The 27188-nt window shown below is 38.2% G+C and overlaps 1 protein-coding gene across 2 annotated transcripts in view; it reads right to left on the bottom strand.

Annotated features, from left to right (window-relative positions):
* The window catches only part of SCCPDH (saccharopine dehydrogenase (putative)), a 30003-nt gene extending 5385 nt beyond the window's left edge, over positions 1–24618 (bottom strand). Inside the window, exons 1-9 of one of the 2 annotated variants that reach the window (XR_011467310.1) lie at positions 24310–24618; positions 22079–22191; positions 16801–16881; positions 14473–14602; positions 12119–12168; positions 5865–5995; positions 5096–5213; positions 3907–4026; positions 3759–3815 (exon numbers count right to left, since the gene is read on the bottom strand). Coding sequence is in view for 1 of the 2 variants with exons in the window: in XM_005893383.3 (XP_005893445.1) it covers positions 3759–3815; positions 3907–4026; positions 5096–5213; positions 5865–5995; positions 12119–12168; positions 14473–14602; positions 16801–16881; positions 22079–22191; positions 24310–24499 (990 nt within the window). In the remaining variant the exon portion in view is untranslated. The remainder of the gene's footprint in view (positions 1–3758; positions 3816–3906; positions 4027–5095; positions 5214–5864; positions 5996–12118; positions 12169–14472; positions 14603–16800; positions 16882–22078; positions 22192–24309) is intronic. The other variant, XM_005893383.3, reaches the window with a different exon arrangement.
* Positions 24619–27188: the final 2570 nt, after the last annotated feature.

Here is a 27188-nt window from a genome sequence, read left to right as displayed (position 1 = left end):
AGACAAGAAACAGAGTACAAGGAATCTAAATTGGAAAGTAAGAAGTAAAATTGTCACTGTATGCAGAGGTCATGGTATTATATATAGAATATCCTAAAGATCCCACAAAAAAACTATTAAAACTAATAAATGAACTCAGTAAAGTTGCAGGATATAAATACAAAGTTAACATACAGAAATTTATTGCATTTCTATATACTAACAACAATCAGAAAGAGAAATTAAGAAAACAATCTTATTTACAATCCCATCAAAAGGAATAATACCAAGAAATAAATCTAATCAAGGATGTAAAATACTTGTGCTTGAGAAACCATGACACTAATGAAAGAAACTGAAGATGACACATAGAAATAGATACCATGCTCTTGGATTGTAAGAACTGATATTGTTAAAATGACAATACTACCCAAGAAAATCTACACAGTCAATGCAATACCTATCAAAATACCAATGGCATTTTTCACAGAATGAGACCAAATAATTCTTAAATTTGAAGTCAAAAGACCTCAAACAGTCAAAGTAATCCTGAGAAACAATAACAAAGCTCAAAGTATCATCTTCTGTAATTTCAAATTACAGTACAGAAGTACAGTAATCAAAAGAGTATGGGGTACTGAGAACTCCCTGGTGGTACAGGGGTTAGAACGCCATGCTTCCACTGCAGGAGGCATGGGTTCAATCTCTGGTTGGGGAACTAAGATCCTGTAAGCTGTGCAGCATGGCCAAAAAAAACCCCCAAACCAGCATGGTACTGGCACAAAAAAAATAGACACATAGATCAATGGAACAGAATAGAGAGCACAGAGATAATCCCACACTTACACGTTCAATTAATCTACAACAGAGGAGGCACGAACATACAACAAAAAAGACAGTCTCTTTAATAAATTGTGTTGGGAAAATTGGACAGCTACATGCAAAAAATCAAACTGGACTACTGTTTCACAACATATAGAAAAATAAACTCAAAATGGATTAAGAACTTAAATGTAAGACTTGAAACCACAAAACTCCTGAGAGGAAAATATAGGTAGTATGCTCTTTGACACCAGTCTTACAATTTTACTGGATGTCTTCTTAGCAGAAACAAAAGCAAAAATAAACAAGTGGAACTACATTAAACTGAATTTTGCACAGTGAAACTATCAACAAAACAAAAATACTGCCTACTGAATGGAAGAAGATATTTGCAAGAAATGTATCCAATAAGGAGTTAATATCTAAAATATACAAAAATACATACAACTCAACCAAACAATCTGATTAAAAACGGGCCTGTATAGACATTTTCCCAAAAATACATACAGGTGACTAACAAAACATGCTCAGTGTCAGTAATCATCAGGGAAATGCAAATCATACAATCCAGTAAGTCCACTTCCAGATATTTATTTGAAGCAAACCAAACACTAATTTGAAAAAATATATGCATCCCCATGTTCACCACAGCATTATTTATAATAGCTGAGATATGGAAAACAACCTAAATGTCCACTGATGTGCAAAGAAAACGTAGTGAGTGTGTGTGTGTGTCCGTGTCCACACACAGGGATGTTATTCAGCCATAAAAAAGAATGAAATCCTGCCATCTGTGATGACACGGATGGACTTCAGGTAAAGTAAGACAAAGATAAATACTGTACGTTCCGTCATTGGTGAGAACGCAAATGGGTGCAGCCACCGTAGAAAACAGGATGGAAGTTCCTTCAAAAACTAAAAACAGAGCTGCCATATGATCCAGCAATCCCACTCCTGGCCATATATCCAGAAAAAAGGAAAACTTTAATTCAAAAGATAAATGCATGCCAATGTTCATAGCCGCACTATTTATAATAGCCAAGACATGGAAACAATCCAAGTGCTCATCAACAGACAACTGGTTTAAGGAGATGTGGTATGCACGGTGTGGCGGTGGTTTAGCCGCTCAGTCGTGTCCGACTCTTGCGGCTCCATGGACTGTAGCCCACCAGGCTCCTCTGTCCATAGGATTTTCCAGACAAGGATACTGGAGTGGATTGCCATTTCCTTCTCCAGTGGATCTTCCCAACCCAGGAAACGAACCTGGGTGTCCTGCATTGCAGGCAGATTCTTTACCACCAGAGCTATGAGGGAAGCCCCTAATATGTATATATACAATGAAATATTACTGTTATAAAAAAAAGAATGAAATATTGCTGTTTGAAGCAACACAGACGGACCTAGAGAATACGATACTAAGTAAAGTAAGTCAAACAGAGAAAGGCAAATATATGATATCATTTATATGTAGAATTTAAAAACTGATACAAAATATAAACAAATTCAGACATAGAAAACAAATTTATTGTTACCAAAGAGGAAAGGGGGGCAGATAAATTAAGAGTAGGGGATTAACAACTACAAACTACTACACGCAGAATAGATCAGCAACATGGAATTACTGTATAACAGAAGGAACTATATCCAATACCTTGTAATAACCTATAATGGAAAATAACGTGAAAAAATATACATATGTATAACTAAGTTACTTTGCCATATACCTGAAACTAACACAATATTGTAAATCAACTACACTTCAATAAACAATTAAATCTGACCCTGTTATCACCTTCTTTAAAATACTTCCCTGACTTACTGCTTTGGCAATGACTTTCACACCTGGGACATTATATATCAGAATCACTCAGGGAGCTTTTTTCAAATACATGTTTTGACCCTGGCATTTGGACATTCTGATTCAGTAGGTGTGAAGTGGGGCCTCATAGCAGAGATCTCAACTTTGGGAGAGAACCCAAAACAGATGATCAGAGATTCAGGTTTGATTGGTGTAGAATGTGGCTTGGGCACTGGACTTTTTGAAAGCTCTTCAGTGATGTTAATGCACACTCAATTTCATAAAAGCATTATTTAAAATAGACAAAAGATAGAAGTAATCCAAATGTCAACACACAGATGAGTGGATAAGCAAAATAGGGCATATACAATCAGCCCTCTGTATCCCTGATGAACTAAAATGGTAAAGATGGGAAATTTTATGTCATGTGTATTTTAATTTTACCACAATTAGAAGGAAGTGGCGGAGAAGGGAGACAGGAGAGAAGAGAGAGGGAACTAAGGTAGTTGTGATGGATTTGGAGAAAAATCTAGAATGATGCCTACGTTCTTGATTGGGCAGATGATAGTGCCACCAACTGAGATGGGAAACATAGAAGGAAGAAGAGGGTTTGGTGGAAAGAAGTTCAGATTTTACACATTATATTTTAAGTGCCTAAAGCAGTCGTATTGAGGATATTGGACAGGTGACGATTCAATTTATCTACCATGGGAATCCAGGGTGTGTGAAAGAGGAAAAAGGAAGTAAGTTTCGGAGAGAGGGACAGAGGAGGTAAAAAGGATGAGATAACGAAGGAGTACAACTGAAGAGTAAAAAATCTGAAATTTCTACGATGTAAAGAGAACACAATTTCTGGAGCCAAACAGCTCAGTTCTCATTCTAGCCTGGCTATCTACTTACTACAGGACTTTGGCAAATTTCTCAGCCTCTGTTACTTCTGTTACTTATTTTCCTCATTTATAAAATGGATATAACACCTCCCTCAAGGAGTGTTTGAAAAGATTGAATATTGTAATGTATATAAAGAACATAAGAATGTCTGAAACACAGTTAGTGCTTCATCAAGTCTTAGCTATTATTATCACTGCACTGAGGAAAAGTAAAAACAAAATTAAGAAAAATATTATTTTAGAGACCTGGATACAAAGGAAAGGATTACCTGTTTTTGTGTTGGACCTTGTTTTGAAAAATAACCAAAGGAGAAGAGCCATGGGAACTACAGGGAAAAAAAAAAAAAACTTTAGTCATATTTTTTAAAATTCATAGAAAATACTTCTATAGGTTTAATTTCATAAAAACTTACTTACTTTTATGAGAAGTTGCCTTCCGATGCCAAACCTCACAAAGAATAAAAAGAAGAGTCCAGCAAACATCAGCTTAATAACAGAAGTGATGCCTCCCACATTTATATAAGCAGCATACTGAACCTAGATTAAGAATATAAAATCAGGATATTATGCCCTTCTTAGACCAAGTAATAAAAAAATGTTAGCTACTAATAACTTATTCTACAGTCAGAAATATCAAACGAAAGCAGTTTTCACTTTATGAATGTGTTATGTTCTAAAAGCTTGTTCAGAAAACAGACACTAGAGGGACATTTTTTAAAAGGAATTGTTGGAAACAATAATTAGCTCCCCCTCCTTGAATACAAATATGAAATGTTCATAATCATATGCCTGAGTTTAATAATTATACATTATAGAATGTATACTCCACTTACAACCTCTTCAAGAAATTTTTTTTTAACTTGAAATAGTTTCCTCTTCAAGTCTCGGCAGTGGGAATAATGACTTCCCTCACCAATTGAGTAGGATGGGACTCCAGAGGCAGCAAGGGCAGAAGAGAGAAGAACCCAGATATCTCCATAAGCAACAGAAAGTATTCTAGCAGCTCAAACTCCCAACAGGACTGTTGGCTGATTACAACACCAGGATTTCCTGCACTGAACTTGCTTCTACTGTCTCATGTAAAAAACATATTCAGAAGGTCAGATCTGAATTGTGGGAGGAAGCTATTGCTGCTGCTGCTGCTGCTAAGTCACTTCAGTCGTGTCCGACTCTGTGCGACCCCATAGACAGCAGCCCACCAGGCTCCCCCGTCCCTGGGATTCTCCAGGCAAGAACATTGGAGTGGGTTGCCATTTCCTTCTCCAATGCATGAAAGTGAAAAGTGAAAGTTAAGTTGCTCAGTCGTGTCTGACTCTTCGCGACCCCATGGACTGCAGCCTACCAGGCTCCTCCACCCATGAAATTTTCCAGGCAAGAGTACTGGAGTGGGTTACCATTGCCTTCTCCGGGGAGGAAGCTATTACCACCCCCATAAAATGCAAAATGCTCTACACTACTAGTTCTTTATGCTTCCAGAAACTGAAACATTCACTATTCAACTCTTTCTTTTTTGGATTTATAAACATAAAAATCCTACATTACACTGATAGAGGAACTGAAACAAACTAGAATACTCTTTACTAAAAAATAAATCATATATACTTACAGGTGACTGCTCTAAATTTTCATGCAAGTAACGCTGAGTCCGCTTCACAACAGACACATCTGCTCCCAAGAAAGGAATGGAATAACTGTTGAGTTCTCTGCAGTAAGAAATTGGCCACCTGCAAGACAGACCCAAGTTGCAGCTTTTCCATTTACAGTGACCACAACTTTAACTGGGAAATTTCTGAATAAAAACCTTAACCCTTGCTGAGGCAATTAGTGGTAACAATAGTGATGGCAGATCTGCTCTTCATTAAAATTTACTTTAGTATTCATCCTTTGTTCTCTACACTTGCACCCAAATAAGTGAAAAGTTAGAACACTGGTATTCTTCATACCATGGGCACTTAACACATACATAATTTAACCATGTTTTGTACCCCAACAATTTCTTCAGATAACGATAAAAAGAACACTCATTTCAATAGCCAAACTCTGAGTTCAGGGTTCTCATATATAAACACTATTAATATATTGATTAACATACATAAGATCATCACATTTTTATTGCATAAAATTTAACTGATGTTTAATTTTGATACTGATAGTGAAGAGTCATAAAACTAATTTTTCCCAGAATCCAAATGTATTATTATATATGAAATAGTTAAACTTAGTGTAACATATTAATTATATTTTATTTATCTTTGAAAATAACAGTGAACTCACTATAACAGTCTCCAGGCTTTTTTAAGAGCACATGCTATTAACAGTCAGATAAACAACAATATGCTTAGATAACCTGAAGAACAGATTTTGAGATAATATACCTTCTTTTCAATTTTGGTCCAACAATTGGGACAGGCTTCATATCTGACTCATTTCGTAGCTTTTTCAAATTACTCTTATCTCCAAAACCATAAACTGCTGACTTCCAGGTACCATCATGAACACACAACCCCTAACAAAATAATTCAAGAGTTAAAGAAACATGTAAACTCATACAACACTGTAAATCAACTACACTCCAAAAAAAATTAAAATATTAAAGAAACATGTCTTAAGGGATAATTACTAAAATGCAAAACGAAGTCATTTATAATTGATACAAAGAACACTGCCTCTTATTTGAGCAAGGCATAATCTCTAACTCAATAATCTTGAGATGAGTTTTTATGACCAGCTAGGCAGCAGTAACATTCACTAGTACAATCATATTCGCTGTTTACATCCTTTTTACATACTACATATTTATAACACATGCCCTTTCTTCTTTCCTCCTACCATCATTTATCTTCTTTTTAACAAGCCAGTGAGTTTCACTTCATCATTTTCACTTAACTATCACTGATTTCTTTAAGCAGGAAAAAAGAAATAATAAAATCATCAGAAGATTCATGTTTTCACAAAACAGCTTTGATGAAACTGAAAGGTAGAGAGATACCAATCTAACTTCCATTTTTTTACAAATTAATCACTTCTGTTTTGCTAAAACTAAAACAGAGCTAAAAGTCTTCCAAGTTTAATTTGGGAAACTATTCTCAATCTGTACCTAGCCAATTTGACCTATTTGCAAAGATTTCTTAAAATCAGGGGAAAACAGATTTTTTAAAAACCTAAGAGTATCTTCTTGTACAAATAAGCCATTAAAAAGACAAAAACTACAACTCATTTAAAAAACCTTTTATTTTGCTAAAAAATAGAAAAGTGCACAGAACATAAAAGCATAATTTAATGTAATTATGAGGCTAACATCTATTTAAGCCCAGAAAGCCCTCCTTCTTTCCTGCCTTTGTGATAATCAAGAAAAATTCTTGTTTGTTTTTTTTTTTTAGTTTTACCACCTAAGAATTCATTTCTAGACAGTGTAGTAAATTTTGCCTGTTTCTAAATTTTATAGAAATGGAACCATATAGTGTATATTTCTTGAGTTTTGCTTCTTTTGTTCAAAACTGTGATGTCAGGATTCATCATGTGTTAGAAATACCTCTTTACTTTGCAGCTGACCTTAACATTTTCTTAATGGTGTCTTAGATTAAAAAATTACTCAATTAAATATTTTTAAATGTATACAAAAATATTATACAGCATATTAGAAATTTTCTGAGAGGTTTTATAAGTTCTCATCACAAGAAAAAAAATTATAACTAAATATGGTGATAGATATTAACTATCCATGGTGATCATTTTGTAATACATACAAACACTGAATCTGTTGTACATCTGAATAGTATAATGTTATATGTCAATTATACATCAATAAAAATAAATTAATAAAATAAAATATATTTCTGGGCAAAAAGAAGCCATTCCCGACCTTGAGGCCATGAAATGCCACCTTCTAAAAGCTTAGTGTTTTGCCTTATTCATCAAGGTCTATAACCCATCTCAACTTGATTTTGTACACAGTGCAAAGTATGAGTCCAATTTCATTGTTTCTCCATACCCATCATCTTCTGAAGAGACTCTTTACCATAAATCAAGTGCTCATATATGCACAAACTACTTTGAGCTCTTTATCCTGTTCTGTTGACCTATTGCTATCTCCCTGCCAATATTACACTCTGACTTGATATTCAAGAGCATTGTTCTACCTTATTCTCCTTTAAGAAAGTGTTGTCTATTTTCAGCCCTCTGCATTTTCATACACATTTTAGAACTAGTTTGTCAAGCTTCACACTAAAAGAAAACAAGCAAAAAAAAAAAAAAAACCTGTTTGGGATTTTGATTGGAATTATATGGGATTATAAATCAATTTAAGGAAAACTGACATCCTGACAAACTCGAGTATTCAAATCGATGAATATGGTGGATTCTCATATTTGCTTGTCTTTAAGGTCACTCAATAACATTTTATAGTTTTCTTCAAAGAACTCTTACACATTTTGTATCACTTATTCTTAAGTATTTGATCATTTTAATTTTTTAAAGTGCTGGCTGCAATGGTTCTTTGTTGCAGCACACAGGCTTCTCACGTTGTGGTGTGTGGGCTTCTCTTGTTGCGGGGGCCGAGCTCTAGAGCACACAGCCTCAGTAGTTGCTATGTATGGGCTCGGTTGCCCTGTGTCATGGGGATCTCAGTTCCCCAACCAGGGATTGAACCTGCGTCCCCTGCATTGGGAGACAGTTTCTTAACCACTGGACCATCAGGGAAGTCCCCTAGTTCTTGATTTTTTAATGCTACTATGCTGCTGCTGCTGCTGCTAAGTCACTTCAGTCGTGTCCAACTCTGTGCAACCCCATAAATGGCAGCCCACCAGGCTCCCCCATCCCCAGGATTCTCCAGGCAAGAACACTGGGAGTGGGTTGCCATGTCCTTCTCCAATGCATGAAAGTGAAAAGTGAAAGGGAAGTCGCTCAGTCATGTCCAACTCCTAGTGACCCTATGGACTGCAGCCTACCAGGCCCCTCCATCCATGGGATTTTCCAGGCAAGAGTACTGGAGTGGGGTGCCATTGCATGGTCTTTTTTTCAAAACAATTCATTTTCTAACTGTGGCTGGTATATAGAAATGCAACTGATTTTTATATTTCTGCTTTCCATTCTAGTCTTCTAGCAATAATAAAGACTCAAGTGGAATTAAACAAAGAAAAGAAAAACAATAAAGTCAATGAAACCAAAGTCAGTTCTTTAAAGAAATTCATCACATTGAAAAACCTTTAGCTGGACTGAGAGAGAGGGAGAGGGCTCAAATTACTAAAATCAGGAATGAAAGAAGTGGGATTACTAATCTTACAGAAAGAAAAAGGAGTATAAGGAAATACTGTGAACAGTTGTATGCCAAACAAATTAGATAACCTAGATGAAATGAACAAATTCTTAGAAAGATACTGTTATGGATCAAATTGTGTCCCTGCCCCAAGTTTGTATACTGAAGGCCTAACCCCCAGCACCTCAGAATGTACCTTATTTGGAAATACGGTTATTGCAGATTTAACAAGTTGAGGTCATACTGGAGGAGGTGGACCCCCCAACCCAAAATTACTGGTGTCCTTATACAAAGGAGAAATCTGGACACACACACACATCATGTGAAGATGAAAACGAGGTCTGAGTGATGCATCTACAAACAAAGGAACACCAGAGAGTGCCAGTGAACATCCAAAGCTAGGAGAAAGCATGGAGCCCCCTCACAGTCCTCAAAAGAAACCCACCCTGCCAACATCTTGATCATGGACTTCTAGCCTTCTAGCTAGATCTGGACTTCTTAAACACTGTTTCCCTTGTTTAAGCAACCCAGTTTGTGGTACTTTATTATGGCAGTGCTAGGAAACTAACACAGACACAACCTACCAAAACTGACTTAGGAGTATAGAGAAAATCCTAAAAACCTGTAAGAAGTGAAGAGACTGAATTCTTGTTATCTCTTCACTGATTTCTGGTGTACAATTTCTAGACTGTAATAGTATTATAGCCTGAAACATACAGCGATTGGCACACTATTTCTGTAAAAGGTCACACTAAGTATTTTGGGCTGTGTAGGCCACATATGGTCTCTGCTACACATTCTTCGTTTCCCACTATAGGTCTCTAAATATAGTAGAATTATTCCTAGCTTGCAGCCATATAAGAGCAGGCCGGGGCTGACACTTGCACTGGAGCTGCACCATCCGGTATGGAAGTCATTATACAGCATATATGGAAAACCTGCATCATCGTGGGAAGATGTACTGGACAGCACTGTCTTGAGAATATGATTTCAATCCTCGGAAATTCTTTGAGTTGCTTTATGGTCCAATACATTGTCTATGATTCAATTTTTACGTAAAGTAATAAAGCTTAAGGGGAAAAGCAGGAGAAGGAGCAGGAGGAAACCAATCCTGGGCCAAGGGATGCTTCTTCAAGAGAGTTATCTTTGTCCATCCTTGGGAAATTAAGGCTTCATATTTTGCTTTAAGGGGAATGAGAAGGAGCTGCATTGAATCTGATGTTTTCAAATCTTTGGTCCTGATCAAGCCCCAACTTTGAGTCCTTATAAAAACAGGACTTAACAATATTTATTGAGTGATTACTAAGTGCCAACCACTGTTCTGATTTATATTCATTGACTAATTTAATCTTCGTAACAATTATATGAAGGAGAAAGTATTATCATTTTGTATTACAGATCATCTCCTGCTGCTCTTTCAAAAGAAGCCTCTTTTTTTTAAGCTCTACTTATTTTCTCATTATCTCCCTATAGTGGACATCTGTTTTTGTCAGTTCTACACTGGTCCCCTGCAGGGAATTTTTAATTCTGCTATCCTGTCTTCTACTTAGAAAACTCTCTTTCCTATTTGGAATTTGTTCCATGGTGTTCAGAAGGGCTTGGCCCTATGATCCCCCCTCCAAAGGCCCATGACCCAGGCCTGGGCTATCTGAGTACTCCATTATACCCCAGGTCTCACTGTTTGGCTCAAGAATGACCAAATAACCCAATACTTAAGTTGACTCATTGGAAAAGACTGTGATGCTGGGAGGGATTAGGGGCAGGAGGAGAAGGGGACGACAGAGGATGAGATGGCTGGATGGCATCAGTGACTCAATGGACGTGAGTCTGAGTGAACTCGGGAGTTGGTGATGGACAGGGAGGCCTGGCGTGCTGCAATTCATGGGGTCACAAAGAGTCGGACACGACTGAGCGACTGAACTGAACTGACTGAGTAATCTTCCCTAATTTTGCATACTCAAACTCTGCCAGCTGTCCCTGGGAGATCATGAACCTTAAGTACAGTGTATATCTGCAGCCGCCAGCACTTCCCCACCATTGTGAGAACTTACACTGAGGAACACAGAATTACTGAAGAGACACGAAGAGGACGAGGGGTAAAAATGAGTTCTGATAACATCCAGAACATCCAGATCCAACCATACTGTTTACCTGCAGACGTTTGGTTACAAGAATCAGTAAATTCTTTTCTGTTTTGTTTAAACCAGGCTGAGTTGGCTTTCTGTAACTCATGTTCCCCAGAGTTCCAGACATGTCTTTCAATCTCATTTCTGTGCTTTTGTTTTAGGTTGCCGCCTCTCATCTTCCAAATGCTATGCACTTTTCAAGGTTCAACTTAATAAGGCCTTTATGAGGCACTCTCAAATTACTCAGTCCCACTATAACTTCCCTTCGCTCTGATACTCTAGCGGATATGATTTGTAACACAAATTTCAGCATGTTTTACAGAGTTCTTTGTGTTCACCAATCTGAACCCATAATCCAAAGGAACAGACCCATTACTTAAAACATGCACCATACCATCCCACAGTTACATCTTGATTAAACTATTTCCTCTCCCTTATCTATATCTCCTCAGCACCAACCTTTAAAATTCAGTCCATATTCCAGCTTCTCCAAAAACTCCATGATTTCTGGCCTCCCAGGTAGATGTATTTATTCCCCAGTCTCAGAATCCTACAGTATTTCACCTGACCTCTTTAATAACAATTCTTGTCTCTGCTAGTCTAAGTTATTACCTCTTTAAGGTCTGCTTGTTGTTCATTTATATGTCACACTATCTTGCAGTATTACATATACTTGCATTACACAATACCTGAAATACTGAGTATTTTTTTTAAAGAGAACAAATACTTATGGAGCCTCAAGTATAGACACAGAACTGGGTTAGACACTATTGGCAATAAAAGTACTACCACAAAACATGGTCCTATCCCCAAAATGCAATATCTTATGTTCCCAAATAGACCATAAATTCAGTAAGATTACATTTACATCATATATTTCCTGTATGGCCACAAGAGCATCCAACTCCAAGTTAGGCACATAATAAAAATGCACTGATTTGCACTAAGGTGATAATTTTCTAGGGTGACAACATTTCACCACATAACAATGACAAATGCTTAGTGTTAGGATGAAGGTAGCTCATTCTAATATAAAGAATTGTGCAACTGTTTTAAATGAATTCTATTTTAAGTCAAAATAATTCTCAGCAATCTTTAATTTTTAAAATTAAATATAGTGACTTTCATGCACTAAAAATTACAACTGTATATACAATTTAATTAATCTAAATCTTTTTAACAGGCACGTATCATTTCCAAAATGTTTTTTCATATTAACACAGGAAACATGTGACAGACAAAAACTAACCTCAGGTCCTGAAGATATGGTCAGGAAACTTTCCACAGCAGTCAGTGTACCTAAGAGAGGAGGAAAATGGTAAAAGTAAAATCAAATAAAAATCTATTAACCCGGGACAAGTAATAATAAGCTATGCCTATTCATTTAGGAAACATTTTTACTAAGCTTATAACTGATATAATCAGGAAAATCTGTGCTATAACAGTATTATTAGGTTACTGTAAACAGATTTAAGGAGCAGCTAAAGCCAGATAAATTATCAGAAAAAAAGTACTTTAACATAAACTAACTGCTGGTACTGACAAAATGTTTTCTAGCAGTCAAACTGACACTGCAAAAAATCTCTTCCAATAAGACAACAATTTAGCTCATTCATTCTGGAAGCCCATCAGTTCTCAGAATGACACGTATGGGAATTCTTCTATTTTCCAATATGAAAGCTTTCAAGAAAACTCATTAGTAGTGACTTATAATAAATGTACAGAAACCCTACCAAAGTGGGCCTTTGTGATGGCTTATTAAATACTTAAAGTAAGGCTGTTTAATTGAAATAAAAATGTACAGAGTAAAAATAAAAGTAGAAAACTAAGGCCAGAAAAAAAGGGGAGAAATCAATTATATTAATCATGAGAACTAACATATATGTAGAGTGGTTAAGAATTTAATTAGTCTTTGAGCTTATTGAGAGCAGTAAGACAAAAGAAAAATATAATGGGCTAGCTAATTCTCCAAATGTGATAAAATGAAATACATCCATTTCTTAAGAGACAGTATTCCCAGCTTTAATTCCAAGAGAAAATTAAAGCATGAGGCCTTTGAAAGCTGACAATGAGTAAGGTAATGAATAACTATGTCATCCATGACGATGTTACACCAGGGAAGAACTAAAGCCACATAAACATCTTGCTTAACACAATGAATGTCAAAAAGCAGTAGCCAACATCATACTTAATAATGAAACACCAGAACCATTCCTAATAAAGAGAAGGGCATGAATTGAACAACTTTAAAATATCTTGACAAAACCAAAAATAAATCATTAAAGTGTAGCTCACTGGAGAGGATTCTGAGAGCTGTTAAGAGAATGTATTTCTTAAAATACTACTTTAAAAGTAAAAAAGGACCTATCCAAAATAACAACTACTAAATATTTAAGAATAACCTCAATGAGAAACATGTAGGAACATCATGAAAAACAGTCCAAGCTTTTTTAGTAAATGAAGATTTTTAGTAAGTTGTTTTTTTTTTAAAGTGATAAACATGTTTTATTTTCATTTACATGAAAGGAGATAAAAGAAGATTTTCACTTTTACTAGAAACATTAATATTACTATACAGTACGAACATTACAGGTCACAGGAAGTGAAGTGGCTCAGTCATGTCTGACTCTTTGTGACCCCACAGACTGTAGCCTACAGGGCTCCTCCATCTATGGGATTTTCCAGGCAAGAATACTGGAGTGGGTTGCCATTTCCTTCTCCAAGTAAGTTTTTTAATAAATGTAAATATACTAGATCCATGGGTTGGAAGACTAAGTATTTTAAAGATGCTCAATTCATGCCCTTTTCTTTATTAGGGATGGTTCTAGTGTTTCATTAATAAGTATGATGTTAGCTGCTGCTTTATGACATTCACTTTCTGACATTCACTATGCTGCTTTCTGACATTCACAATTTCTAAAAATCTAAAATCAGTAAATGGTACGCATGTGCATTACATTTGTTGAGCTTCGGTTTCAAAGCTACCTCTCTAACACAAACTGGAACACATTCCATCTTTTTAAGCTCTGGAATGATTTATACAGAACTGGACTTACGGGCTTCAGATCATTTTCTAAAGGGACATTTTTTTGTATATGTATGACATTAGCAACTTCCATTGTTTTACTACATTAGTAATTTTTCCCATTCTTATTGTCTCCATTTTTATACATGAGCTAGAAAAAAAAAAGATATCAAAAACTTTGTTCAATACTTCCTAGCTTCATTCATTAAAAAATTAACACTTTTCAATTTAGTATGATACTTTAAGATATAGTAATTGCTAAACAAAGCAAGTTTGAATTTATAATGCTTGCTAAAAAATTTTTCCACAACTAGATTTCTACAACTATAACCACAACTAGATTCAAAAAATGGAGAATTCCTTCCTTTAGAACACTTATAGTACTATCCATACCTCAAAAACCAATAGTGTCAGTAGCATTTTCTAACATGCAGAGTTATATTAAAACAAAGTATGTGTTTTAATATTACCCATTAATAATTATGTTTCTTTTCCCAAGCAAATTTGAGTTCATCACAATTACCAATAAGAAACTACTCTATTTTAAATTTCATTATTGCTTATTGATCAATAATTACCATTCATTTTATTTCTGGTATATATTACTCCCAGATCTGCTGGAATGGAGTCAAAGCCACTGCTTCCAATGATATAAACCCCCTTTTCTGCAGCTTTCTCATGATACTTCCAATACATTAGTTCCAGAAACTAAAGATTCAAGACAAAAGATCTAAATCAGAGCTACACAGAAACATCTAGATCAATACTAAAAAACAAACCAATTAAAAAGCAAATTTAAATTTAAACAATTTAAAAAACAAAGCAATTAAACTGTGAAAATGCTAACTAAGATGCCTCTGCAGTAAAACATTAACTGTGAAAATAGTCCGCACTTATTCAGCAAACATACCTACTCTGTTTCAGGTGAGAGATATGCTGATCTGAATTAATTCATTTTTTAGAACTATTTTTAAATGTAAAAGTAATTGCTATTATGAAAAATTAATATAAAAATATACAAAGAAAGCCAAACAAAGCTATCCCAAATCACATCTTCCTGATGAACACCATTATAAACATCTATCTGTGCACATACATACATAAACAGAAATAAGGATGGTCAGAAAGGAGGGGATGCAAGAAGGTTAACGTCTGTTCAAATTCTTTGTCTGTTTTTTAATAATTACTTTTTTAAAACAATTTTAGATTTACAGGGAAAAAAAAATGAGTGGTAGAGTGTTCCTAGGCACTCTGTACTCAGCTAACCCTATCATTTAATCTTTCACATTAATGTGTTATAATTAATGAAATGTACCGATCTTGATACATTATTACTAACTGAAGTCTATACTTTGTTCAGGTTTCCTTTGCTTTTACCTAATGTCCTTCTATCCAGGATCCCATTCAAGATACTGTTCTACATTTAGCTGTCATGTCTTAGGCTCCTCTGGCTGTGACGGTTTCTCAGACTTCTAGCTTTTTATGACCTTTACAGTACTGCCCAGGTAGAATGCCCCTCTATTGGAATTTATTTCATGATTTTCTCATTACTATAGTGAAGTTATAGGTTTTGGGGAGGAAGATCACAGGGGTAAAGTGCCATTTCATGATGTCATATCAACAGTATATACTATCTCACAAATATATGGTTACCAAAGCGGGAGGGAGGGTGGGAGAGAGTGATAAATTAGGAGTATGGGGTTAAAAGATACACCACTAATCTAAAATAGACAAACAATAAGGATTTACTCTATAGCACAGGGAACTATATCCTATAATAGAAAAGGATCTGAAAATACATATAGCTGAAACACTTTGCTATACATCTGAAACTAACACCATATTGTAAATTAACTGTACTTCAACTAAAAGAAAAGAGTACATACTATCAACATAATTTATCACTGTTGATGTTGACCCTGAATACCTGGCTGAGCTAGTGTTCTCCAGTTTCTCCACTGTAAAGCTTGTCTTTTCCTTCTCCTTTCCATACACTGGAAGGAAGTGACTGTGTGCAGCCCACACATAAGAAGGCAGGTGTTATGTTCCCCCTCCTTGAGGGTACAGAAGCTACGTGAATTACACGGAATTCTTTTGCACAGGAGATTTGCCTCTTTTCCTCCCTTGCCCTTTTTTTAAACTGAGTTACTTAAATTTGCATTTTCGGTGTACACACTTTCTGGATCACTATTAGGTTTTTTTTTTTTAATTTTTTTAAAAATTTATTTTATTTTTAAACTTTACAATATTGTATTGGTTCTGCCATATATCAAAATGAATCCGCCACAGGTACTATTAGGTTTTGATACCACATTTATAGTACTTTACAAGATAACTTGGAAGCTTTTCACCATTTTCTTTGTTCTAGAATATTTTAAGTAAGAGTCAGTTTTTCTAACATTCATGCTTCTGACTTCTTCTTGCATCAGTCTTGGTAATTTACACTTTCTCAGCACTTTCCAGTATCACCAACTGATAAGGTCTAAGTATGTATATACTATACTGGCACACTGATGAAGGACTGAGATTATAGGAACATAGGAGATTATAGTTATAAAGGAACTACTGTAGCTTTGTTCTTATACTACTCCACTCCCTGCAGTCAGGCAAACCTCAATTCAAGTCCTAGCTTTTCAACTTAATGGTTGTATGACTCTGAGCAAGTTTTATTTTAATTAATTCTGTTTACAGCATGCAGTGGTTATATAAATCAACACATACTACACACAAAGGCTTTGAAAGCAATCAGGTTGTTGGGAACAAAAGCGAATACCTTATCACCATGCTCTCCTTCAAGCTTTTAATGAAATACCATCTTTAAATGCTAGGGAGGAATCATTCATTACCTTCTAAAATATGTCCGCAAAATTGCACCATTTTTCATGTTCTCTTTTCATTTTACATACCTGAGGTTCTCCAGAGATGTCAATACAGCTAGTTCCATTTTCAATACATGCTTTTATTACCGGTTCTCCATAAAATCGGTACTGGGAGAATAAAGAATACCAACAGTTTAGTCTTACTTGGCAAGCGTAAATGAAGGAATACCATTGAGTTTTGGAGGTACAGTCTTGGTTATCAAGAAATCAAATATGAATAGTCTAAATAGAAAATGAGAAAATAATATAACTGCAATATACTGACATTCACTATGTAAATAAAGGACTGATGGAATTATCTCTAACTGAAGATAAACTTGGAAGTTTCATAGAATCAGTGACTCATTTGAGTTGAATTCTGAAGAACAGTAAGGATTTGCCAGGAAAAAGAAAATCCAAACAAAAGAAAAATTATATGTAAAAGTGTAAAGAAGATGTGTGAAGTGATGCTCAAGATACCTGAAGCTCAGAATATTTGAGAGGGAAGTGTAAGAGATGAGTCTGGAGAGAAATACTTGGGCCAGATCAGGAATGACCATAAGTGACATGCTATCAAGACTGAACTTTATATTTTCTGCATTGCTGAGCCCTCCTGGAGGATTTGAAATAGGACAGTGATGAAAAATTTATAGTGCAGACCTATCACTCTGCCTGTGACATTAGAAAACAAAACTTATGGCAAGGAAGAAATGAAGGACAAAACTAAGAAAGGGGAAGGATTTACTAAGGGTGAGATACACTTAAAAGAAATGATTTGACTTCCTGATTAGCAGGACACGTAGGCCAAAAACCAGTGGCTGTATTAGACAAAATAAAGAAAAATAGGATAAAGAGGTTTGGAAGGGATAAGTTTAATCTCGGACATAGTAGATAATCTGAGTGATTTTATCTCCCAAACTATTTGTTGCTCAAACTCAAGGAATTGCACATTTTAAAACTGTATACAATAGTTAATACATCAGAGTCAGTCCCATTTCAAAAGAAGCATGATGAATTTTTCCTTTTGAGGGTAGGGTAGGAGAAGAACAAGCTCCCCTGCTTCTCTCATTCCTCACAGCAAAAGATGGAGAATGGAGATGGTCTGCTTCTTCTAGACTTTAAGAAACTGGCAAAGGGACACTTAAAAGACAAGTCAGGGCACTGCAGGGACTGACCTTTTCAAGTAGGTTACAGGCTCCTCTCTACCTAACTCCACAGCCTCATCTCCACAGCCTTCTCTCCCCCTTCTTAAAAACAGCAAAAGACACTGGAATGACAGGACTGGGAAAGTGTGTTTAAGTTCTAGTTCATCCTCTGTCACTAACCAACACTAAAATTACTGAAGCACTTCACCTCTGAGGCAACACAGCGTAGCGGAACAAACAAGGGCTTTCAAGGCACCAAGAACTAAGCTCACATTTTAAAATCCATCATCTACTAAATTGTATGAATTTATTTACACATCACGGACATGGATTACTATACTAATATACATTTTTAAACATACATAAAAGTCAAAGGTCTTTTCTTCTTGTACTCAATGGATCATCTTAGGTAATATTTACACACATCCATTTGAAATTCATTTAGTGACTTCCTTGGCCTCCTGATTATTTTACCCCCAAATATCTCAAGTTACCAGTAGTCTACTTGTGTCAGAGTCACCTGGGCCCTCATTAAGCCTGCTGGTTATTCAGTCCCACCTCAATGCCCTCCAGTAAGAAGTTTTCTGGGGTAGACTCCAGGAACCATCATTATATATAAGCCTCACTGGTGACTCCAATGTACATTAGAGGTAGAGAATTGCCTCCCTAGACATTCTCCCCAGAAAATCTCACCAACTTTCTGGATTTCAATTAAAATATGTACGCTGATGACTTCCAACTCCTATCTTCAGAGCTGCTCACTGATGAGGTTGCCTCATCTGCAGCTTCTGTCATAAAATTCAGGATCCACAAAAGCACAGAACATTTGGCAAAACTAATTTCTCTTAGGCTTCATTTTCCTTCCTCTATTTCCTCTTCATCTTGATTTTGTCACTTATTTACAGAAAATAATTCCATTATAATTCCATTACATATTTCTTGTCTTAACTTAAAAATATCTAGCATACACCTCAGTTTCAATACATCCAAAATCAGATTCATCATCTTTCTCTCAAAAGCAGTTTTCCCCTCTCCACTTCCGAGCACAGAATACCAATAAAGAATAATGCTTAAAAGTATTCATTCAGTCATTTTCTGTATATTTTGACATACTGCTTGTTTATAAATGCCTGATTAGTTCTACACATATCATTTAGTTCTCACGAAAAAGACCCTCACAAAGTAGAGAAATGGGTCTTAAAAAATACCTTCAAAGAAACAAATTATGACACCAAAACTAGCAAACTGGCATCTACCCTGGGAGAATAATCCATATTACAAAGTAAAAACAACCTTCAGAGCAGAGGTTAAGGAGCAGAATGTTTTGGAGGCAAAAAGCTAGAGAAGACTGTAAACCATCCAAATGGACAAACATCCAGAAGGTAATTAGATCCAGCAGTCTGGAGTTTAAGGGGTAGGTTTTCAGTGGAAATAACTTAAAGTAGGCATCATCAGCATACAGACGATATTGAAAGCCATGGATTTCTAATCTTTCTGACTATGGCCCTAAGAAATTCATTTCACAGTGACTCCATACACAAATGTTACCTGACATGAAAGCTTCATGAACCAATACTTACCTTTATTATGTGTAATTCACCCTATTTTCTACTTCAGTCTATCTGATTATTTTCTTTTTATTGCCTAGTCTTAATCCACTGAATTGATTTCACAAGGTTTAAAAAATATTGGCCCAGTTACAATTTCTGTTTGGGGTAATGAAAATGTTCTGGAAATAAAGTGCTGATAGTTCTATAAGACTGTGAATGTACTTAATGTTACTAAAGTGTATACTTAAAAATGGTTAAAATGCTAAATTTTATGTTATATACATTTTACCACAATCATAATCACATTTAACACTGGTCCAGCAAATGTAAACAGAAGAGAGTTTCTAAGGCTTAAGCTCTGAGGCCTCTGGCCTCACAGGAGGATAAAATGCTGTGGGGTTGGGGAGGGGGACTAGGAAAGGGCAAGAATTTAGAAACTAAATGAAGAAAGGAAAAAGTGATCAACTGGAACAAATGCTGAGAGGCTTGACTAAGAAGAGCAATGGGAACTGACAACTGGATCTGACAGGACAGGGATGTCGGCAGAGTAGTCTCATTGAAGGCCTAAGGATAAAAGCCTGATGAGACTAGAGAGAGGAGAAGGTGAGGAAGAGGAGACAATGAGTAAAGAGAAGTCTTTCAAGAAGTTTTGCTAAAAAACAGGCACAGAAAAATGTGAGTAGTTAGAAGGGTATGTAGAACTAAGGAAAGTTTTTCTATAAATGAGAGATATAATCCCACATTTGTCTGTTGAGAGGAATAATCCATCAAGATGGAAAATTTGATGATAACAAGAACACATGTAACTATAAACCTGTAACTATAAAGTCTTTGAATATGGTGCCCAACAGAAGCAGGGGCAGTTTTTCCTCATAAAAGGAGGTAAGGCAAAGTCAAGGTATAATGCGATAAGTAGGTAGTATAAATTCTCCCGACAGGCAGGGAGAGAAGGAGGGAGAAAGGGAAGGAGAAAGAAAAGAGACAAAGAAAGGAAGAAAGTTACCAGGTAAGAGAGAGAAAAAAGGAAAAACAGAATAGGATGTCAACGGTATGAGAAAAATGAAGTTATAAAACTGCTGCTTCAGAGAACAGAAGAGGAAATAGCCTAGGGAAATAGAACTGCTGGAAATACTGAGACTGTACATGAGGTTTGTAATCACACATTTTAAGCGGGACCAGTCAGCATCATGATGGATTTTTCTCCAGCCACGCTGGGTTACACATGTTCAGGTAAAGAGTAAGCAGGGAGCTGGAACAATCAGGGCTCAGGTCTTTCCAGAGTATGCGGAAGGAGGGACAAGTTGGTTGAGGATGTATATAAGACAGTGATTCAAGCAACAAACCACAGAGCCACATTCTAAGCTAGTTAAGAACAAAATAAATTGAAATAAACAATAGAAATTTATTTTATTTTATGACAATCAAAAAATTTCTGGTTTCATTTAACAAAATTATGAACAATTTCCTAAATGCTTTGACAATTAGGATTGCTTCCTCAGATCAGTAAATGTCATCAACATTCACCATGTTACACAGACCACAAGTATCTCTTTCTCATCCAGGCCAACAGCAGCAGCTAGAGGTTCTCTTGTCAAAATATCTGGACCCAACCACTTCTCTCCCCCTCTAACACTCCTACTCTGTCCTTGGCTTGCTTGCATCATTCTATTCTTGGTTCCCTACCATCTATTTTCCTCTCAGAAGCCAAAGAATTTCAAAACCGTAAATCAAATTATGTCAACCTGCTTTCAACCGTTCAATAACTTTGTCATATTTAGAAGAAAAATCCAAACCCCAACCTTGACCTTTCAGACCTAACCACCTAGCTCCTGCGTATCTCTCCAATCTAACTCCCCACCTCTCTGCCCTGTTCACGCCCAACTACACTGGCCTCTCTCACACTCCTCCATCTCTCCAAGAACATGCTCATCTCACGACCTTTGTATTTGCTCTTCCCTGCAATCCCCTACCCTCCAATACACACACGGTTTATTCCCTCACTGCATTCAGGTCTCTCTGCAAAGTTCCTATAGAGACTTTCCCTGACCATCCACCCAATAGAGACTGGTGTGCCAATCTTTTTCTCTCTCTTCCCTGTTGTATTTTTCTTTAAAGCACCTGTCACTTACCCACTATTATAACATTATTTTTCTGTCTCCTCACTGGACCATCAGCTTCACGAGAGATTTTCTGTGTATTTTCTATATATATATTTCAATAAATATTTATTGAATAAATGAATGAGTCCTTTTAAAATATCTTTCTTTGTACATGCATTAACATATACACTGGTACAGCAGTACACAATGCAATTTTAAAAATAAATAAAAAGCAGATTGTGGGTACATGCTCACTTTTTTAGTTAAGGGGTATATAGCACACAACAATTATAGCTGTAGCCACTAAATAAAACAGCAACATTCCTAGAGTCTAGTGTCTCTCTCTCTTTCAGGAGACTTTGGTCATATTCATTTGCTTCTCGTGAGAAGTAAAAACTCCTCGTAAGGGGTTAATGTCCTGAATCAATTCTTCTGTTCCTTGCCCTTATGTTTCTCTGGAATACAAAATACCAGATTCTGCTAGAAATGAATAGATTTTTTGTTCTGATACAAAGAAGGGCAGATTACTTACTGGGCCTACACAGTTGAGGACAACTGTTGCCTGTTTAGCCATTTCATCAAGTGAGGCTGGATTAGTGATATCACAAATTATTATTCCAACTTCAGATGACAGTGTCGGTCTTCCTGAAATAAAGAATAAATCGTTTTAGGCAAATCCCAATACAGTATTAGATCTCCCAGATTCTCCTTTCATAATAACAAGTGATGGAAAATGTACTAAGAGCTAATTCTTCCTCTCAAACAAAAGATAAAACTGTTTTTAACCAGGTAATTTTAAAAAGGGAAAAGACTATGAGGAAAATGGAGTTCATACGAAGGGTTAATAAAACACGTTGCTGTTGTTTAGTTCCTAAGTTGTGTCTGACTCTTTGCAACCCCAGGGACTATAGGCTACCAGGCTCCTCTGTCCATGGGATTTCCCAGGCAAGAATACTGGAGTGGGTTGCCAGTTCCTTCTCCGGGGGATATTCCGGATTCAGGGATCGAACCCTGTCTGCTGCACTGCAGGGATTCTTTACCACTGAGCCACTGGGGAAGCTCCCTAATAAAACAACTTATTAACGTTTAAAAGAAAATCTAACATAAGGAATGTGTAAATGACAACTCTATGTAAAATGCCAATTTTACAAGTTTTCAGAAGATGATTTTCCTGACTTCCTCTGCAGGAAGAATTATAAATGTAGTTTCTTATCTTCCCTTAGCTCAGTCATGTCTGACTCTTTGCGACCCCATGGACAGTAGCCTACCAGGCTCCACCGTCCATGGGATTTTCCAGGCAAGAATACTGGAGTGGGTTGCCATTTCCTTCTCCAAGGGATCTTCCCAACCCAGGGATCGAACCCGGGTCTCCTGCATTGCAGACAGACGCTTTACCATCTGAGCCACCAGGGAAGCCTATTAAATAAACTACATATGATAAAATTATGAGGTGGAGGGGAGTTAACATTAACATAATGAAATAAAAGAGGATTGAAGTGTAAAACACAGTCTAGGGAAGAACATTCAGGTTCATAATAAGGAAATAATTGGAATAAACTGAATCAATAGAGTAGGAAGGTTTCATGGGTCAAGGTGTATTCCCTGCAGTAACTTGATGTGTGCATTGTAAATGGTAGCCAACTAGGCTGTATCCGTACCATCTTCTTGAACAAAAAAAAAAAAAAAAAGGAGGAATTTTAAAAAGGAAATTTTAATAATGAAAGTATTTCTTCTGGAAAAGTAAAGAAAGACCAGAAAGCTCTTTGGGAAAGATTCTGTACTTGGTAGTGGTAGCAGAAGAGTTGTAGAAGAGTCAGCCTACATGCTATCTCCTGTACAAATCACAAACAAAATAGGTTCCAAATTCCCACCATAACAGGACTCTGTGTAGAATTAGAAGGAAGTGAGATGAAGCTTAAACAGAAGAATGAAGAATATCCAGAACTGTAACAGGTGCTATTTGTCTGTATGAAGGGGCAGTAGGGTGGAAAATTACAGTTAAAAGCAACTGACTCCTCATCTAAAGGTCTCCCTGCAATCCGAGGGCCATGATATTAGGGTGTTTGTGTGTATGTGACTCTCTCCTCCTCATCTGAATCCCAGCATTTAGGATAGGACCTGACATTTAAAAGACCACTCAATAAAAAAATGTTTCAATGAATGCAGAACGAGTAAGTAAACGCCCAAAACAAAACCACACCAAAAAAATTGGGGAAGGTTTAATAGAGGGACCACTGGAGAATTCTTACAAGCAAAAATGAAATTAAAAATTAAAGCCACAACAATGTTATCATTAAAAGTCCTAAGCTTTCTCTCCCATTTCCAAAACCCGGCAAAGAGAGTACAAACAATGCTGAAGAAGCCAGTGCGCTACCGTTCTATCCGATCAAGTATCTAGAACTTCCAGCCCTGCAACCCTGGAAACAGGGTACAAGGTACCCCTGGCTCTAGAGGGGGAGGGAGCAGAATGGAAAAATTAAAGTTCCTGTTTCGCCAGCGGGGATTCCGTAAGAGAGAAAATGAAGGGGGGATTTCTCTTTTTGTTTTAGTAAATGGGGAAAAGCTCTGACACCATGTGAAGCATCGCTCTCTTCTTCCTGACCTCTAGCAGGTTTGGGAACCTCGAGGGGCACCCAAGGGAGAGAAGCGCTCATTTAAGGCGACGGGAACCCCTCAGCCGGGAAAAGGGGGCTCGTGGGGGTGAGAGCCGCGGTGGAGGGGCCGAGCCCGAGGTCCCGGGACGTCCCAGCCTGCCCCCTTTACCCAGCTTCATGGCAGCCCTCTCCAGCACTCGCAGCAGCTTCTCCCGGGAACGGCCCGCCACGGCCCAGGGCAGATGGGAAGTCCGCTCCGGGGACACCTGCTCCCGCGCCACCTCCTCGGTCACGAACTGGCCGGTAAAGCCAGAGGCGCCGAACACCACCAGGTGGAAAGGCCTCTGCTGGGTCGCCATGACGAACCCACAGCGATGCAAGACCCGGGGCGGGCTGAGCCCACGGCGCCTGCGCCTCAGGCAGCTACCACAGTACCGGGCGCAGCAACCGACTCCGCCGCGGCCGCTGCGGTCTCAGCCGCCTGCGCGCCGCGCTCCCTAAGTCTCGCGCGCGCAGCCTCTCCACAGCCACGCCCACGGCCCCGCCCACGCCGTGGGGTGCCCAGGGGCTGCCACGCCCACTCCTCGCGTGTGCTCGCTGCCCGCGAGGGTTTTGTGTTTCCCAAGCTTCCCAGGTTGGCGGGAGCAGACGGTGGCTATCCTCCGACCCGTCGATGGTCTGGCACAGCTCTGACCCCCTTAGGTGTCGCATCTTTTCGCTCTTCCGTAGGCTGGAGGGGGCGGCGGCTGCAGCCAGTTATTCCTTTTTTTTTTTTTTTTTTGGCGAGAGGATGCTGCTCAAAGCGAGAGTTTGCGAAAACCTGATGGACTGCAAGGAGATCCAACCAGTCCATTCTGAAGGAGATCAGCCCTTGGTGTTCTTTGGAAGGAATGATGCTAAAGCTGAAACTCCAGTACTTTGGCCACCTCATGACTCATTGGAAAGGACTCTGATGCTGGGAGGGATTGGGGGGAGGAGAGGAAGGGGACGACAGAGGATGAGATGGCTGGATGGCATCACCGACTCGATGGACGTGAGTTTGAACTCCGGGAGATGGTGATGGACAGGGAGGCCTGGTGTGCTGCGATTCATGGGGTCCCAAAGAGTCGGACACTACTGAGCGACTGAACTGAACTGAACTGATGGGTGGGAACTCTGCCCACGCCAAAAACCCTTATCTTTTTGTTTGTTTGGTTACGAAGCACATTACCTAGAGAGTGTCTACTAAGCCAGGTGGAAGTGGAGGGTGGACATGATATCTATGTCCCCCTCCCAGGGCCGACTCTGCAGCGCCCTCTGACCAGGCTCCGCCTCCACCGTCTGAGTGCCCTCCGGTCACCTCAGGGACCCTCCTTGGTGATGCAGAACACAGTTAATGGTGAAGCTCCGCTTAATAAGGACTATAGTCCAGGACACCGCCTCTCAGATGCCTCTGAGGAGCTATTCTGAAGAGGTGGGGAGAGGTCAGTATATATGGGACTTTAGTGAAGGGGAAACAAGCACACATTTTGCCAGAAGGTTGTTGCTACTTCGGAGGCAGAGATGTCTCCGTTAATGATTTTAGTGCTTTGCTGCTGCTGCTGCTGCTAAGTCGCTTCAGTCGTGTCCGACTCTGTGCGACCCCATAGACGGCAGCCCACCAGGCTCCGCCGTCCCTGGGATTCTCCAGGCAAGAACACTGGAGTGGGTTGCCATTTCCTTCTCCAATGCATGAAAGTGAAAAGTGAAAGTGAAGTCGCTCAGTCATGTCCGACTCTTCACGACCCCATAGACTGCAGCCTACCAGGCTCCTTTGTCCATGGGATTTTCCAGGCAAGAGTACTGGAGTGGGGTGCCATCACCTTCTCCATAGTGCTTTGCTAGGTATGAGAAAATGTAAGAGATTGGGCTCATAAAATCTCCGACTATCTAAAGATCTATTCTGCCAACTTTTCCCAGAACACAGAGTGTTTTTTGGGGGGAGGGGAGGGGGTGTGGTTGAAGGTCAGTGATCAGGCTAGTGACTCCATTCTTGTAGAACCAGATGGCGAGTGACAATTTTTAGTTGACTGTATGCATATGAAATGTTAGAAGAATATATGACAAATCTTTATTTTTAAAAAGAGCTGTTGGGGGAGCTTCCCTGGTGGCTCAGTGGTAAAGAAATCACCTGCCAGTGCAGGAGACAGGGCTCCATTCCTGATCTGGGAAGATCCCACATGTTGCATAGCAACTAAGCCCATGCACCACAACTGTTGAGCCTATGCTCTAGAGCCCAGAAGCGGAAACTACTGAGCCCACACGCCCTAGAGTCTGTGCTCCGCAACTAGAGAAGACAGGGCAATGAGAAGCCTTGGCACCACAACTAGAGGCCCCTGCTCTCAGCAACTAGAGAAAAGCCCGCACAGCAACAAAGACCCAGGACAGCCAAAAATAAATAATTTTTTTAAAAAAAGAACTGTAAAATGCTTAAAAACACCTTACACATCTTAAATAGTCAATACATGTTAGCTATTGTTAATAGTAATAGCAATAATTATTGAGGAGTGGGTTTGTATGAATTAGGGAGGAGGAAAGGGACTTGTACTTTTCAGTTTTAACCTATTTATACTTCAATAACTTTTGTTTTTATCTCTTTGACTGTGCCAGGTCTTAGCTGCCGTATGTGGGATCTAATTCCCTCACCAAGGATCAAACCTGGGCCCCCTACATTGGGAGTGCAGAATCTTAGCCACTGGACCACCAGGAAAGTCCCTAAACTTTTTGTTTTAAACAGGAAGTATATTACTTTTATAATCAGAATTTTTTAAAAAGGAACAGGAGCGGGCTTTGAGAAGGGGCTAGGGAGCAGCTGTGGGGATCACCCTGATCGTTTGCAGTCCTGTTGCTGGGGCCAGTTCCTCTTGCCACCTGGACAGGATTTTTGGTCCACTGTCACACACAATAATATGAATGAATCTCATAAACACTAATTTGGATAAAGAAAGTTGGGTAAAGAAAGAATACATCTGTATGATTCCCTTTATTTGAATTTCAGAACCAGGCAAAACCCATCTATGGTGACGGGAG

This window comes from Bos mutus, chromosome 16 (genome assembly GCF_027580195.1).
Source record: "Bos mutus isolate GX-2022 chromosome 16, NWIPB_WYAK_1.1, whole genome shotgun sequence".
NCBI classification, from domain to species: Eukaryota; Metazoa; Chordata; class Mammalia; order Artiodactyla; family Bovidae; genus Bos; species Bos mutus.
The sequence above is the reverse complement of the archived record's forward strand: the minus strand, read 5'-3'. Positions and strand labels throughout refer to the sequence as shown.